The sequence below is a fragment of the Salmo trutta genome, chromosome 31, assembly GCF_901001165.1.
Source record: "Salmo trutta chromosome 31, fSalTru1.1, whole genome shotgun sequence".
Classification (NCBI taxonomy): domain Eukaryota; kingdom Metazoa; phylum Chordata; class Actinopteri; order Salmoniformes; family Salmonidae; genus Salmo; species Salmo trutta.
The window spans coordinates 40,977,455-40,993,879 of NC_042987.1; the positions used below are offsets into that span (position 1 = coordinate 40,977,455).

General features: G+C 44.8%; 1 protein-coding gene across 21 annotated transcripts in view; it reads left to right on the forward strand.

Annotated features, from left to right (window-relative positions):
- epb41l3b (erythrocyte membrane protein band 4.1-like 3b) overlaps window positions 1–16,425 on the forward strand; it is a 108,472-nt gene that overhangs the window by 88,301 nt on the left and 3,746 nt on the right. For 18 of the 21 annotated variants that reach the window (XM_029726576.1, XM_029726566.1, XM_029726579.1 and 15 more), the window contains 5 exons: window positions 1,664–1,744; window positions 5,705–5,797; window positions 5,929–6,027; window positions 10,622–10,705; window positions 11,555–11,667. In XM_029726576.1, coding sequence (XP_029582436.1) covers window positions 1,664–1,744; window positions 5,705–5,797; window positions 5,929–6,027; window positions 10,622–10,705; window positions 11,555–11,662 — 465 coding nt within the window. In that variant the 3' untranslated portion in view covers window positions 11,663–11,667. Of the gene's footprint in view, window positions 1–1,310; window positions 1,631–1,663; window positions 1,745–5,704; window positions 5,798–5,928; window positions 6,028–10,621; window positions 10,706–11,554; window positions 11,668–16,425 lie in introns of those variants that run through there. The other 3 variants (XM_029726574.1, XM_029726575.1, XM_029726578.1) reach the window with 3 other exon arrangements.

The window sequence follows — 16,425 nt, forward strand, 5'->3', positions numbered from 1 at the left end:
GGCAGCTCCTCGTGTGGGCAGCTACCAGCTCCTCAGGTGGGCAGCTACCAGCTCCTCGGGTGGGTAGCTACCAGCTCCTCGGGTGGGCAGCTACCAGCTCCTCGGGTGGGCAGCTACCAGCTCCTCGGGTGGGCAGCTACCAGCTCCTCAGGTGGGCAGCTCCTCAGGTGGGCAGCTACCAGCTCCTCGGGTGGGCAGCTCCTCGGGTGGGCAGCTACCAGCTCCTCGGGTGGGCAGCTACCAGCTCCTCAGGTGGGCAGCTCCTCAGGTGGGCAGCTACCAGCTCTTCGGGTGGGCAGCTACCAGCTCCTCGGGTGGGCAGCTACCAGCTCCTCGGGTGGGCAGCTCCTCGGGTGGGCAGCTACCAGCTCCTCGGGTGGGCAGCTACCAGCTCCTCGGGTGGGCAGCTACCAGCTCCTCAGGTGGGCAGCTACCAGCTCCTCGGGTGGGCAGCTACCAGCTCCTCGGGTGGGCAGCTACCAGCTCCTCGGGTGGGCAGCTACCAGCTCCTCGGGGGGGCAGCTACCAGCTCCTCGGGGGGGCAGCTACCAGCTCCTCGGGTGGGCAGCTACCAGCTCCTCGGGTGGGCAGCTCCTCAGGTGGGCAGCTACCAGCTCCTCGGGTGGGCAGCTCCTCAGGTGGGCAGCTCCTCAGGTGGGCAGCTCCTCAGGTGGGCAGCTACCAGCTCCTCGGGTGGGCAGCTACCAGCTCCTCGGGTGGGCAGCTACCAGCTCCTCGGGTGGGCAGCTACCAGATCCTCGGGTAGGCAGCTACCAGATCCTCGGGTGGGCAGCTACCAGCTCCTCGGGTGGGCAGCTCCTCAGGTGGGCAGCTACCAGCTCCTCAGGTGGGCAGCTACCAGCTCCTCGGGTGGGCAGCTCATCGGGTGGGCAGCTACCAGCTCCTCGGGTGGGCAGCTCCTCAGGTGGGCAGCTACCAGCTCCTCGGGTGGGCAGCTCCTCAGGTGGGCAGCTCCTCAGGTGGGCAGCTACCAGCTCCTCGGGTGGGCAGCTCCTCGGGTGGGCAGCTCCTCGGGTGGGCAGCTAAAAGGCTTTTGTTATGACTGTTTTGCTGCTCAGCACCATTTGTATTTCCTCCAGCTGTGTCATTGGTCATTGGCAGTGACATCATTACTTAGTACCCTGACATTCTCTGCAGCTTCTCTCACTTTGCCACCAGAAACATTGTATGGGTCTATGTTCTAATGGACCCTTCCCCCCTTCCTATCTGCAACGTTCAGTAATGTTGCATCATCCTGTTAGATTTGACTCTCCTTCTCTCTCCTTCTCTCTCCCCTGCCTGGCCGTCAGTCTTCACTGGGATGGGTCCCCTCCTCTGTAACCAAGGTGACCACTGTTCTGGTCGTCATGGAAACATCAAGTCACAGAAGTCGTGTCGGATTTATAAACAACATTATACCTGTCCATTTTAAATTCACTGGAGGCACTGTTAAATGTGTAAAATGTTACAAAACTGGAATATGACATATGTTGTACTGTAACTCACTTCCCCTCTGTTAACTTGTCTGTCAGTAGACTACCTTTTGTTGTGTCTGTCGATTTATAAATGTTTGTTGTAAGCCTGTATTTTTTTTTACTGTAAGGTCAGCTACTGTGATTCTACCAGAGGTCAAGTAATATGACGTCACTCTTGTCCCCGACAGAGCCCGGCTGAGGAAGAGGAGGAAGAGGAGACAGGAGGGAGCCAGGGGGCTGCTGAGACAGCACAGTCTACAGGACTTACGGTGAGCCTCTGCCCTACTGATTCTGCAGAACCACAACTAGAGCCGGTAGTCTCTGAAGGAACACAGGCTGCAGGTTTGCACCCAGAACCACTCACTGTAGACGCTGGTCTAGAACCAGTAATGACTGCCACGTCCACTTCACAGGGTCTAGAAGACAAGGACACGTCCACTTCACAGGGTCTAGAAGACAAGGACACGTCCACTTCAGAGGGTCTAGAAGACAAGGACCCGTCCACTTCACAGGGTCTAGAAGACAAGGACCCGTCCACTTCACAGAGTCTAGAAGACAAGGACACGTCCACTTCACAGAGTCTAGAAGACAAGGACACGTCCACTTCACAGAGTCTAGAAGACAAGGACACGTCCACTTCACAGGGTCTAGAAGACAAGGACACGTCCACTTCACAGGGTCTAGAAGACAAGGACACGTCCACTTCACAGGGTCTAGAAGACAAGGACACGTCCACTTCACAGGGTCTAGAAGACAAGGACACGTCCACTTCACAGAGTCTAGAAGACAAGGACACGTCCACTTCACAGAGTCTAGAAGACAAGGACACGTCCACTTCACAGGGTCTAGAAGACAAGGACACGTCCATTTCACAGGGTCTAGAAGACAAGGACACGTCCACTTCACAGAGTCTAGAAGACAAGGACACGTCCACTTCACAGGGTCTAGAAGACAAGGACACGTCCACTTCACAGGGTCTAGAAGACAAGGACACGTCCACTTCACAGAGTCTAGAAGACAAGGACACGTCCACTTCACAGAGTCTAGAAGACAAGGACACGTCCACTTCACAGGGTCTAGAAGACAAGGACACGTCCACTTCACAGGGTCTAGAAGACAAGGACACGTCCACTTCACAGAGTCTAGAAGACAAGGACACGTCCACTTCACAGGGTCTAGAAGACAAGGACACGTCCACTTCACAGAGTCTAGAAGACAAGGACACGTCCACTTCACAGGGTCTAGAAGACAAGGACACGTCCACTTCACAGAGTCTAGAAGACAAGGACACGTCCACTTCAGAGGGTCTAGAAGACAAGGACCCGTCCACTTCACAGGGTCTAGAAGACAAGGACACGTCCACTTCACAGAGTCTAGAAGACAAGGACACGTCCACTTCACAGGGTCTAGAAGACAAGGACACGTCCACTTCACAGGGTCTAGAAGACAAGGACACGTCCACTTCAGAGGGTCTAGAAGACAAGGACCCGTCCACTTCACAGGGTCTAGAAGACAAGGACCCGTCCACTTCACAGAGTCTAGAAGACAAGGACACGTCCACTTCACAGAGTCTAGAAGACAAGGACACGTCCACTTCACAGAGTCTAGAAGACAAGGACACGTCCACTTCACAGGGTCTAGAAGACAAGGACACGTCCACTTCACAGGGTCTAGAAGACAAGGACACGTCCACTTCACAGGGTACTAGAAGACAAGGACACGTCCACTTCACAGAGTCTAGAAGACAAGGACACGTCCACTTCACAGGGTCTAGAAGACAAGGACACGTCCACTTCACAGAGTCTAGAAGACAAGGACACGTCCACTTCAGAGGGTCTAGAAGACAAGGACCCGTCCACTTCACAGGGTCTAGAAGACAAGGACACGTCCACTTCACAGAGTCTAGAAGACAAGGACACGTCCACTTCACAGAGTCTAGAAGACAAGGACACGTCCACTTCACAGGGTCTAGAAGACAATGACACGTCCACTTCACAGGGTCTAGAAGACAAGGACACGTCCACTTCAGAGGGTCTAGAAGACAAGGACACGTCCACTTCACAGGGTCTAGAAGACAAGGACACGTCCACTTCACAGGGTCTAGAAGACAAGGACACGTCCACTTCAGAGGGTCTAGAAGACAAGGACACGTCCACTTCACAGGGTCTAGAAGACAATGACACGTCCACTTCACAGGGTCTAGAAGACAAGGACACGTCCACTTCACAGGGTCTAGAAGACAAGGACACGTCCACTTCACAGGGTCTAGAAGACAAGGACACGTCCACTTCACAGAGTCTAGAAGACAAGGACACGTCCACTTCACAGAGTCTAGAAGACAAGGACACGTCCACTTCACAGGGTCTAGAAGACAAGGACACGTCCATTTCACAGGGTCTAGAAGACAAGGACACGTCCACTTCACAGAGTCTAGAAGACAAGGACACGTCCACTTCACAGGGTCTAGAAGACAAGGACACGTCCACTTCACAGGGTCTAGAAGACAAGGACACGTCCACTTCACAGAGTCTAGAAGACAAGGACACGTCCACTTCACAGAGTCTAGAAGACAAGGACACGTCCACTTCACAGGGTCTAGAAGACAAGGACACGTCCACTTCACAGGGTCTAGAAGACAAGGACACGTCCACTTCACAGAGTCTAGAAGACAAGGACACGTCCACTTCACAGGGTCTAGAAGACAAGGACACGTCCACTTCACAGGGTCTAGAAGACAAGGACACGTCCACTTCACAGAGTCTAGAAGACAAGGACACGTCCACTTCACAGAGTCTAGAAGACAATGACACGTCCACTTCACAGAGTCTAGAAGACAAGGACACGTCCACTTCAGAGGGTCTAGAAGACAAGGACACGTCCACTTCACAGGGTCTAGAAGACAAGGACACGTCCACTTCACAGGGTCTAGAAGACAAGGACACGTCCACTTCACAGGGTCTAGAAGACAAGGACACGTCCACTTCACAGAGTCTAGAAGACAAGGACACGTCCACTTCAGAGGGTCTAGAAGACAAGGACCCGTCCACTTCACAGGGTCTAGAAGACAAGGACACGTCCACTTCACAGGGTCTAGAAGACAATGAGCTGGTGGAAGACGAGAGAGCCTTCTCAAACCCACACCTCCAGCCTGGCCCCTCCAAGAGATAACCTTTAGCCAGCCCCGGTGTCCTCTGCCTGGGACTCTAACCTCACCTCCGTCTCCTCCCTGGACCCTCACTCTCTCCCACTAATAATCAAGGAGACTGAACAGATCAGGGAACTTAATTAACAGCACACTTGATGGAACTTTTATGATTTGCATTTTTCCGTTTCCCATAGGGCTGTTCCCATAGGGCCGTTTCCATAGGGCCGTTTCCATAGGGCCGTTTCCCATAGGGCCGTTTTCCATAGGGCCGTTTCCATAGGGCCGTTTCCATAGGGCCGTTTCCCATAGGGCCGTTTCCCATAGGGCCGTTTTCCATAGGGCCGTTTCCCATAGGGCCGTTTCCCATAGGGCCGTTTCCCATAGGGCCGTTTTCCATAGGGCCGTTTTCCATAGGGCCGTTTTCCATAGGGCCGTTTCCCATAGGGCCGTTTTCCATAGGGCCGTTTCCATAGGGCCGTTTCCCATAGGGCCGTTTCCCATAGGGCCGTTTCCCATAGGGCCGTTTTCCATAGGGCCGTTTTCCATAGGGCCGTTTTCCATAGGGCCGTTTCCATAGGGCCGTTTCCATAGGGCCGTTTCCATAGGGCCGTTTCCATAGGGCCGTTTCCCATAGGGCCGTTTCCATAGGGCCGTTTTCCATAGGGCCGTTTTCCATAGGGCTGTTTCCATAGTGACATATCTATAGGGACGTTTGATAGGTTGTACTTTATTTCCTCTGGCTCGGGGGGTATTATGGGTTTTACTGGTTTAGCTCATGTTGTTGTTCTCTGTTCAGGTTCTCCATTCCAGCATGTGTTTGTGTTTGTACTTATTCCATTGTGTTTGTTTCTTTTGATGGGGGGTTTACTTAAACTGTTTCCAGAAAAATCCTGTTGTCATTATTGTTCAGTTAGCAAAACACACACACACACACACACACACACACACAAGTTCCTAAATGGCAGATGGAACTGTAATTTATTGATACTATTTAGAAGAGCCATTAATGTTGAGGGTTCTGCCGTCCTGTCTTCCTCTGTCGTTCCTTCTCATGTCTTCTCCCTCTGTTCCCGGTCTCTCCCAGAAACCCGAGGCTGTGCCAGCAGAGGAGTCGACCACCAAGGAGGTACCTGTAGTCCACACCGAGACTAAAACCATCACGTACGAGTCTTCAGAGGTGCGTTCATTAGGGCAGCGACGTAAGAAGAAGAGAAAAGGAAAGCGACAGTGACGGTTTCTTCTTCCTGGTTCAGGTAGTCCCTTTTCCTTTCCACTCATTTTGATGTTTTGTCACGTGACTCCTGACAGGGTGACTGCGATGGCGACGCGGAACCTGGTGTTCTGATGAGCGCACAGACCATCACCTCGGAAACCACCAGCACCACCACGACCACGCACATCACTAAGGTCAGGGGTCATTTCATCAGCTGACCCTTTTTGACCTCTGGGTCTCTAACCGTAACCCATTATAAACTAATTACCACTCTCTAACCATAACCATTATAAACTAATTACCACTGTCTCTAACCATAACCCATTATAAACTAATTACCACTGTCTCTAACCATAACCCATTATAAACTAATTACCACTGAGTCTCTAACCATAACCCATTATAAACTAATTACCACTGAGTCTCTAACCATAACCCATTATAAACTAATTACCACTGAGTCTCTAACCATAACCCATTGTAAACTAATTACCACTGTCTCTAACCATAACCCATTATAAACTAATTACCACTGTCTCTAACCATAACCCATTATAAACTAATTACCACTGTCTCTAACCATAACCCATTATAAACTAATTACCACTGTCTCTAACCATAACCCATTATAAACTAATTACCACTGTCTCTAACCATAACCCATTATAAACTAATTACCACTGTCTCTAACCATAACCCATTATAAACTAATTACCACTGTCTCTAACCATAACCCATTATAAACTAATTACCACTGTCTCTAACCATAACTCATTAAAAACTAATTACCACTGTCTCTAACCATAACCCATTATAAACTAATTACCACTGAGTCTCTAACCATAACCCATTATAAACTAATTACCACTGAGTCTCTAACCATAACCCATTATAAACTAATTACCTCTGTCTCTAACCATAACCCATTATAAACTAATTACCACTGTCTCTAACCATAACCCATTATAAACTAATTACCACTGTCTCTAACCATAACCATTATAAACTAATTACCACTGTCTCTAACCATAACCCATTATAAACTAATTACCACTGTCTCTAACCATAACCCATTATAAACTAATTACCACTGTCTCTAACCATAACCCATTATAAACTAATTACCACTGTCTCTAACCATAACCCATTATAAACTAATTACCACTGTCTCTAACCATAACCCATTATAAACTAATTACCTCTGTCTCTAACCATAACCCATTATAAACTAATTACCACTGAGTCTCTAACCATAACCCATTATAAACTAATTACCACTGAGTCTCTAACCATAACCCATTATAAACTAATTACCACTGTCTCTAACCATAACCCATTATAAACTAATTACCACTGTCTCTAACCATAACCCATTATAAACTAATTACCACTGTCTCTAACCATAACCCATTATAAACTAATTACCACTGTCTCTAACCATAACCCATTATAAACTAATTACCACTGTCTCTAACCATAACCCATTATAAACTAATTACCACTGAGTCTCTAACCATAACCCATTATAAACTAATTACCACTGTCTCTAACCATAACCCATTATAAACTAATTACCACTGAGTCTCTAACCATAACCCATTATAAACTAATTACCACTGTCTCTAACCATAACCCATTATAAACTAATTACCACTGTCTCTAACCATAACCCATTATAAACTAATTACCACTGTCTCTAACCATAACCCATTATAAACTAATTACCACTGTCTCTAACCATAACCCATTATAAACTAATTACCACTGAGTCTCTAACCATAACCCATTATAAACTAATTACCACTGTCCTCTAACCATAACCCATTATAAACTAATTACCACTGAGTCTCTAACCATAACCCATTATAAACTAATTACCACTGTCTCTAACCATAACCCATTATAAACTAATTACCACTGAGTCTCTAACCATAACCCATTATAAACTAATTACCACTGTCTCTAACCATAACCCATTATAAACTAATTACCACTGTCTCTAACCATAACCCATTATAAACTAATTACCACTGAGTCTCTAACCATAACCCATTATAAACTAATTACCACTGAGTCTCTAACCATAACCCATTATAAACTAATTACCACTGTCTCTAACCATAACCCATTATAAACTAATTACCACTGTCTCTAACCATAACCCATTATAAACTAATTACCACTGTCTCTAACCATAACCCATTATAAACTAATTACCACTGAGTCTCTAACCATAACCCATTATAAACTAATTACCACTGTCTCTAACCATAACCCATTATAAACTAATTACCACTGAGTCTCTAACCATAACCCATTATAAACTAATTACCACTGTCTCTAACCATAACCCATTATAAACTAATTACCACTGAGTCTCTAACCATAACCCATTATAAACTAATTACCACTGTCTCTAACCATAACCCATTATAAACTAATTACCACTGTCTCTAACCATAACCCATTGTAAACTAATTACCACTGTCTCTAACCATAACCCATTATAAACTAATTACCACTGTCTCTAACCATAACCCATTATAAACTAATTACCACTGTCTCTAACCATAACCCATTATAAACTAATTACCACTGTCTCTAACCATAACCCATTATAAACTAATTACCACTGTCTCTAACCATAACCCATTATAAACTAATTACCACTGTCTCTAACCATAACCCATTATAAACTAATTACCACTGAGTCTCTAACCATAACCCATTATAAACTAATTACCTCTGAGTCTCTAACCATAACCCATTATAAACTAATTACCACTGTCTCTAACCATAACCCATTATAAACCAATTACCACTGTCTCTAACCATAACCCATTATAAACTAATTACCACTGAGTCTCTAACCATAACCCATTATAAACTAATTACCACTGAGTCTCTAACCATAACCCATTATAAACTAATTACCACTGTCTCTAACCATAACCCATTATAAACTAATTACCACTGTCTCTAACCATAACCCATTATAAACTAATTACCACTGTCTCTAACCATAACCCATTATAAACTAATTACCACTGTCTCTAACCATAACCCATTATAAACTAATTACCACTGAGTCTCTAACCATAACCCATTATAAACTAATTACCACTGTCTCTAACCATAACCCATTATAAACTAATTACCACTGTCTCTAACCATAACCCATTATAAACTAATTACCACTGAGTCTCTAACCATAACCCATTATAAACTAATTACCACTGTCTCTAACCATAACCCATTATAAACTAATTACCACTGAGTCTCTAACCATAACCCATTATAAACTAATTACCACTGAGTCTCTAACCATAACCCATTATAAACTAATTACCACTGTCTCTAACCATAACCCATTATAAACTAATTACCACTGTCTCTAACCATAACCCATTATAAACTAATTACCACTGTCTCTAACCATAACCCATTATAAACTAATTACCACTGAGTCTCTAACCATAACCCATTATAAACTAATTACCACTGTCTCTAACCATAACCCATTATAAACTAATTACCACTGAGTCTCTAACCATAACCCATTATAAACTAATTACCACTGTCTCTAACCATAACCCATTATAAACTAATTACCACTGTCTCTAACCATAAACCATTATAAACTAATTACCACTGAGTCTCTAACCATAACCCATTATAAACTAATTACCACTGTCTCTAACCATAACCCATTATAAACTAATTACCACTGTCTCTAACCATAACCCATTATAAACTAATTACCACTGTCTCTAACCATAACCCATTATAAACTAATTACCACTGTCTCTAACCATAACCCATTATAAACTAATTACCACTGTCTCTAACCATAACCCATTATAAACTAATTACCACTGAGTCTCTAACCATAACCCATTATAAACTAATTACCACTGAGTCTCTAACCATAACCCATTATAAACTAATTACCACTGAGTCTCTAACCATAACCCATTATAAACTAATTACCACTGTCTCTAACCATAACCCATTATAAACTAATTACCACTCTCTAACCATAACCCATTATAAACTAATTACCACTGTCTCTAACCATAACCCATTATAAACTAATTACCACTGTCTCTAACCATAACCCATTATAAACTAATTACCACTGAGTCTCTAACCATAACCCATTATAAACTAATTACCACTGTCTCTAACCATAACCCATTATAAACTAATTACCACTGAGTCTCTAACCATAACCCATTATAAACTAATTACCACTGTCTCTAACCATAACCCATTATAAACTAATTACCACTGTCTCTAACCATAACCCATTATAAACTAATTACCACTGTCTCTAACCATAACCCATTATAAACTAATTACCACTGTCTCTAACCATAACCCATTATAAACTAATTACCACTGAGTCTCTAACCATAACCCATTATAAACTAATTACCACTGTCTCTAACCATAACCCATTATAAACTAATTACCACTGTCTCTAACCATAACCCATTATAAACTAATTACCACTGAGTCTCTAACCATAACCCATTATAAACTAATTACCACTGAGTCTCTAACCATAACCCATTATAAACTAATTACCACTGTCTCTAACCATAACCCATTATAAACTAATTACCACTGAGTCTCTAACCATAACCCATTATAAACTAATTACCACTGAGTCTCTAACCATAACCCATTATAAACTAATTACCACTGAGTCTCTAACCATAACCCATTATAAACTAATTACCACTGTCTCTGTCATAACGTTCTATCAATCCGTTCTGCTGTCAGACGGTGAAAGGAGGAATCTCTGAGACCAGGATAGAGAAGAGGATTGTCATTACAGGAGATTCAGGAGATATCGACCATGATCAGGTCTCTCTCTTTCTTAATCACTTTCTTTCTGTAATTTATATTTGACTTGTCATTGATTGTTTTGAGCGTGTATAAATAAGGATGACAGGAATCCGGAGAAGATATTAACTTCCCCAATCCTCTCTCACCTATAAAGTAACAGTAATGACTGAATATAGTGGATGTATTTTACTGTGTAATGTTATCTCACTTGAATTGTCTGGTTGATGTAACTAGTGTAGTAGACTACTACTAAGCAGTAGGTTACCCTGTAACAAGTAGTTCCTACTAGACACACTCACTGACTCCCACTCCCTCCCGTCCCTCCTCCCACTCCCTCCCGTCTCTCCTCCCGTCCCTCCTCCCTCCCTCCCGTCCTTCCTCCTCCCTCCTGTCCCTCTTCCTTCCCTCCCGTCCCTCCCCAACTCCTCCCTCCTCCCCACCTCCCTTCCCCCTCTCTGTCTCCCTCTCCTGGTATTGGTATGGGATTGCACCCCCAACTCATCCCGTCCCTCCCACCCCAACTCCCCTCCCTCCTCCCCACCTCCCCTCCCTCCTCCCCACCTCCCTTCCCCCTCTCTGTCTCCCTCTCCTGGTATTGGTATGGGATTGCACCTCCAACTCCTCCCGTCCCTCCCACCTCCCCTCCCACCTCCCTTCCCTCCTCCCCACCTCCCCTCCCTCCTCCCCATCTCCCTTCCCCCTCTCTGTCTCCCTCTCCTGGTATTGGTATGGGATTGCACCCCCAACTCCTCCCGTCCCTCCCACCCCACCTCCCCTCCCTCCTCCCCACCTCCCCTCCCTCCTCCCCACCTCCCTTCCCCCTCTCTGTCTCCCTCTCCTGGTTTTGGTTTGGTATTACACCACCAGGCTCTGGCCCAGGCCATAAAGGAGGCCAAAGAGCAGCACCCTGACATGTCAGTGACCAAAGTAGTGGTTCATAAAGAGACAGAGATCACACCTGAGGGAGAGGACTGACCCAGGTAAGGAGACCACCGTATGTGGTCGTGGTATGGTTCGGTTGTGGTCAGCTGGGCTGGGCTTGGAAGCTAGTCCACTCATCTTCCTCCATCTCTCCTCGGCATGCTCCTGCTTCCCGCCCCCCATCATCATCATCATCAGCACGTCTCTTACTGGCGCTGAGTCCTGCTCCCCCCCCTACTGGCACTGAGTCCTGCTCCCCCCCCCTACTGGCGCTGAGTCCTGCTCCCCCCCCCTACTGGCGCTGAGTCCTGCTCCCCCCCCCTACTGGCGCTGAGTCCTGCTCCCCCCCTACTGGCACTGAGTCCTGCTCCCCCCCCCTACTGGCACTGAGTCCTGCTCCCCCCCCCTACTGGCACTGAGTCCTGCTCCCCCCCCTACTGGCACTGAGTCCTGCTCCCCCCCCCTACTGGCGCTGAGTCTTGCTTCTGAACACTAACAGGCTACTACACATCCTCACAAACCTCCTCATCCTACATCTCGACATTAACTCTGTTATCTACTGTCCTTCCAGGACGAGTTTGCCACTTGCAGACAGTGCCAAATACATTGGAATCGCTCAGCTAATGTATGCACACAGGACATGTATGTAATAGTTTCCCTATCACAAATCTAGTAGTTCTAGCGCTGTAGATCTAGCGCTGTAGTTCAATTGTAGTTCTAGCGCTGTAGATCTAGTGCTGTAGTTCAATTGTAGTTCTAGTGCTGTAGTTCTAGTGCTGTAGTTCTAGTGCTGTAGTTCTAGTGCTGTAGTTCTATCTGTAGTTCTAGTGCTGTAGTTCTAGTGCTGTAGTTCTAGCGCTGTAGATCTAGCGCTGTAGATCTAGCGCTGTAGTTCAATTGTAGTTCTAGCGCTGTAGATCTAGTGCTGTAGTTCAATTGTAGTTCTAGCGCTGTAGATCTAGTGCTGTAGTTCAATTGTAGTTCTAGCGCTGTAGATCTAGCGCTGTAGTTCAATTGTAGTTCTAGTGCTGTAGTTCTAGTGCTGTAGTTCAATTGTAGTTCTAGCGCTGTAGTTCTAGTGCTGTAGTTCTAGTGCTGTAGTTCTATCTGTTGTTCTAGCGCTGTAGTTTAATTGTAGTTCTAGCGCTGTAGATCTAGTGCTGTAGTTCAATTGTAGTTCTAGCGCTGTAGTTCTAGTGCTGTAGTTCAATTGTAGTTCTAGCGCTGTAGTTCTAGTGCTGTAGTTCTAGTGCTGTAGTTCAATCTGTAGTTCTAGCGCTGTAGTTCAATCTGTAGTTCTAGCGCTGTAGTTCTAGTGCTGTAGTTCTAGCGCTGTAGTTCTAGCGCTGTAGATCTAGCGCTGTAGTTCAATCTGTAGTTCTAGCGCTGTAGTTCTAGTGCTGTAGTTCTATCTGTTGTTCTAGCGCTGTAGTTCAATCTGTTGTTCTAGCGCTGTAGTTCAATCTGTAGTTCTAGCGCTGTAGTTCTAGTGCTGTAGTTCTAGCGCTGTAGTTCTAGTGCTGTAGTTCTAGCGCTGTAGTTCTAGTGCTGTAGTTCTAGCGCTGTAGTTCTAGTGCTGTAGTTCTAGTGCTGTAGTTCTAGCGCTGTAGTTCTAGCGCTGTAGTTCAATCTGTAGTTCTAGTGCTGTAGTTCAATCTGTAGTTCTAGTGCTGTAGTTCAATCTGTAGTTCTAGTGCTGTAGTTCAATCTGTAGTTCTAGCGCTGTAGTTCAATCTGTAGTTCTGGCGCTGTAGTTCTAGCTGTAGTTCTAGCGCTGTAGTTCTAGCTGTAGTTCTGGCGCTGTAGTTCTAGCGCTGTAGTTCTAGCGCTGTAGTTGTAGCGCTGCAAGTCCGGTCTGCTTAGTTAACTCGTCTGTATGGACTCAGCTCTAACCTGGGTACACTAGTTTCGATATGCCTCACAGACTTGCAAATATATCAGTCTGATGGATACATTTAATTAACCTACTAATTAACATCAATCTGAATCAGATCTGTAAAGTCATCCAAACAAAATCATGTGATTGACCAACCTCTTCAAAGCTTCTAAAACGAGGAAGTGTTGTCGCCTTAAAGAGACTGAAACTAGCCTCGATTTCACTACTTCCTGTCATGTGTTTGTAGACAGAGGCAGGTCCTAATCTGTTCCATCTAGGTCAGAGGAGTGAGTTGTGCTGCTCTGTGCAGTGCTCTCTGATTGCCACGTCAACATAGCTGCAAAAAACACACGCACTGGGTTGGGTTCAATAGGTTTTCAACAAGTTGAACGCTGCAGATAGAAATGTAGTGAATAGAGCCGGCGTGATGTTCTGTGTAATATGTTTATATCTGAACGTTCCACAGTGTGTAAACTGTTGTTGCGGTTCAGTATTCTAGCATGTCTAGTCTAGCTTCTACTGTCAGTTTTGTTTGTTTTTCCTTTGGTGGATTCTGATTGGTTTACATGCATGGTGTTGGTTGCTTGTATGATGGAATAGAAGCTCTATGGTGGTCCCTACTTCCCACTCCTTCATGTTACTCTGTCTCTCCTTCTGGTTTAAGGATTTAACCACAGATTTTCTTTTTTAATTTAAACATCTTTGTCATTTTAAAACATTTTCATTGGACATACTGTCAATGTTGTTGACCTCTTTAAGCCTTTACACTCGTGGAAATTGGCCTATATATGGATAGGGCCAAACTGAAACGTTTGTAACAGAAGAACTATAAAAGCAGATGTATAACAACGGTAGCAATTAATAGAGAACAGTTTGGAGATAATGGGGAAATGATTAGACTAAAAAGGTGAAGACACAACAGTTCACCTGAACAGACCAGAATCCAAACATCACACTGTTGATTTTATGTGAATGTTACATTTACTGTACTTTTCACAGCATTTATTAATAACGACATCTGAATATACTGTGATACATTCAGTGACATAAGAATATTCCTGGACAATGTGGGGTAGGTGCAACACAAAACAACAACAATGACTACAAGGGTTTGAGTGTTCACAGTTTCTAAGTCATTTCAATGTAGTTTTATGACTCAAAGAAGAGTCTTCAACTATAAGGGGCTTTTTTTTAAACTCTCTTAGCTGAGTCGTTGAGGAACTAGAGCAAGTACACTTGTAGTTGTTTTGTTTGGAACACTACCCAGCATCCTCGTCATCACACAATTACAGTGCCTTGCAAAAGTATTCATCCCCTCCTTGGCGTTTTTCCTATTTTGTTGCATTACAACCTGTAATTTTAAATTGATTTTTATTTGAAATTCGTGTAATGGACAAACACAAAATAGTCCAAATTGGTGAAGTGAAATGGAAAAAAATCTTATTTCAAAAAATAAAAACTGAAAAGTGGTGTGTACATATGTATTCAAAAATATCCGAAACTTTGAACATCCCACGGAGCACGATTAAATCCAATATTAAAAATGGAAAGAATATGGCACCACAACAAACTTGCCAAGAGAGGGCCGCCCACCAAAATTCACGGACCAGGCAAAGAGGGCATTAATCAGAGAGGCAACAAAGAGACCAAAGATAACCCTGAAGGAGCTGCAAAGCTATCCAGTGGAGATTGGAGTATCTGTCCATAGGACCACTTTTAAGCCGTACACTCCACAGAGCTGGGCTTTACGGAAGAGTGGCCAGAAAAGAAGCCATTGCTTAAAGAAAATATTAAGCAAACATGTTTGGTGTTCGCCAAAAGGCATGTGGGAGACTCCCCAAACATATGGAAGAAGGTTCTCTGGTCAGATGAGACTAAAATTCAGCTTTTTGGCCATCAAGGAAAACACTATGTATGGCACAAATTCAACACCTATCATCACCCAGAGAACACCATCCCCATAGTGAAGCATGGTGGTGGCAGCATCATGCTGTGGCAATGTTTTTTTAATCGGCAGGGACTGGGAAACTGGTCAGAATTGAAGGAATGATGGATGGCGCTAAATACAGGGAAATTCTGGAGGGAAACCTGTTTCACTCTTCCAGAGATTTGAGACTGGGACAGAGGTTCACCTTCCAGCAGGACAATGACCCGAAGCATACTGCTAAAGCAACACTCGAGTGGTTTAAGGGTAAACATTTAAATGTCTTGGAATGGCCTAGTCAAAGCCCAGACCTCAATCCAATTGAGAATATGTGCTATGATTTAAAGATTGCTGTACACCAGTGGAACCCATCCAACTTGAAGGAGCCGGAGCAGTTTTGCCTTGAAGAATGGGCAAAAATCCCAGTGGCTAGATGTGCCAAGCTTATAGAGACATACCACAAGAGACTTGCAGCTGTAATTGCTGCAAAAGGTGGATCTACAAAGTATTGACTTTGGGAGGGTGAATAGTCCGTTTTTTTTGTCTTGTTTCTTGTTTGTTTCACACAAAAAAATTATATTCTGCATCTTCAAAGTGGTGTAAATCAAATGATACAAACCCCCAAAAACTCTATTTTACTTCCTGGTTGTAAGGCAACAAAATAGGAAAAATGCCAAAGGGGGTGAATACTTTCGCAAGACACTGTTGATAGAAAGATAGGACAAGGTTATAGATGGGACAGGGTTATAGATGGGACAGGGTTATAGATGGGACAGGGTTATAGATGGATCTCTGTACATCCTCAACATCAGTCAGAAAGATGGGACAGGGGAGTAGATGGGACAGGGTTATAGATGGGACAGGGTTATAGATGGGACAGGGTTATAGATGGGACAGGGGGATAGATGGGACAGGGTTATAGATGGGACAGGGTTATAGATGGGACAGGGGGATAGATGGGACAGGGTTATAGATGGGACAGGGGGATAGATGGGACAGGGTTATAGATGGGACAGG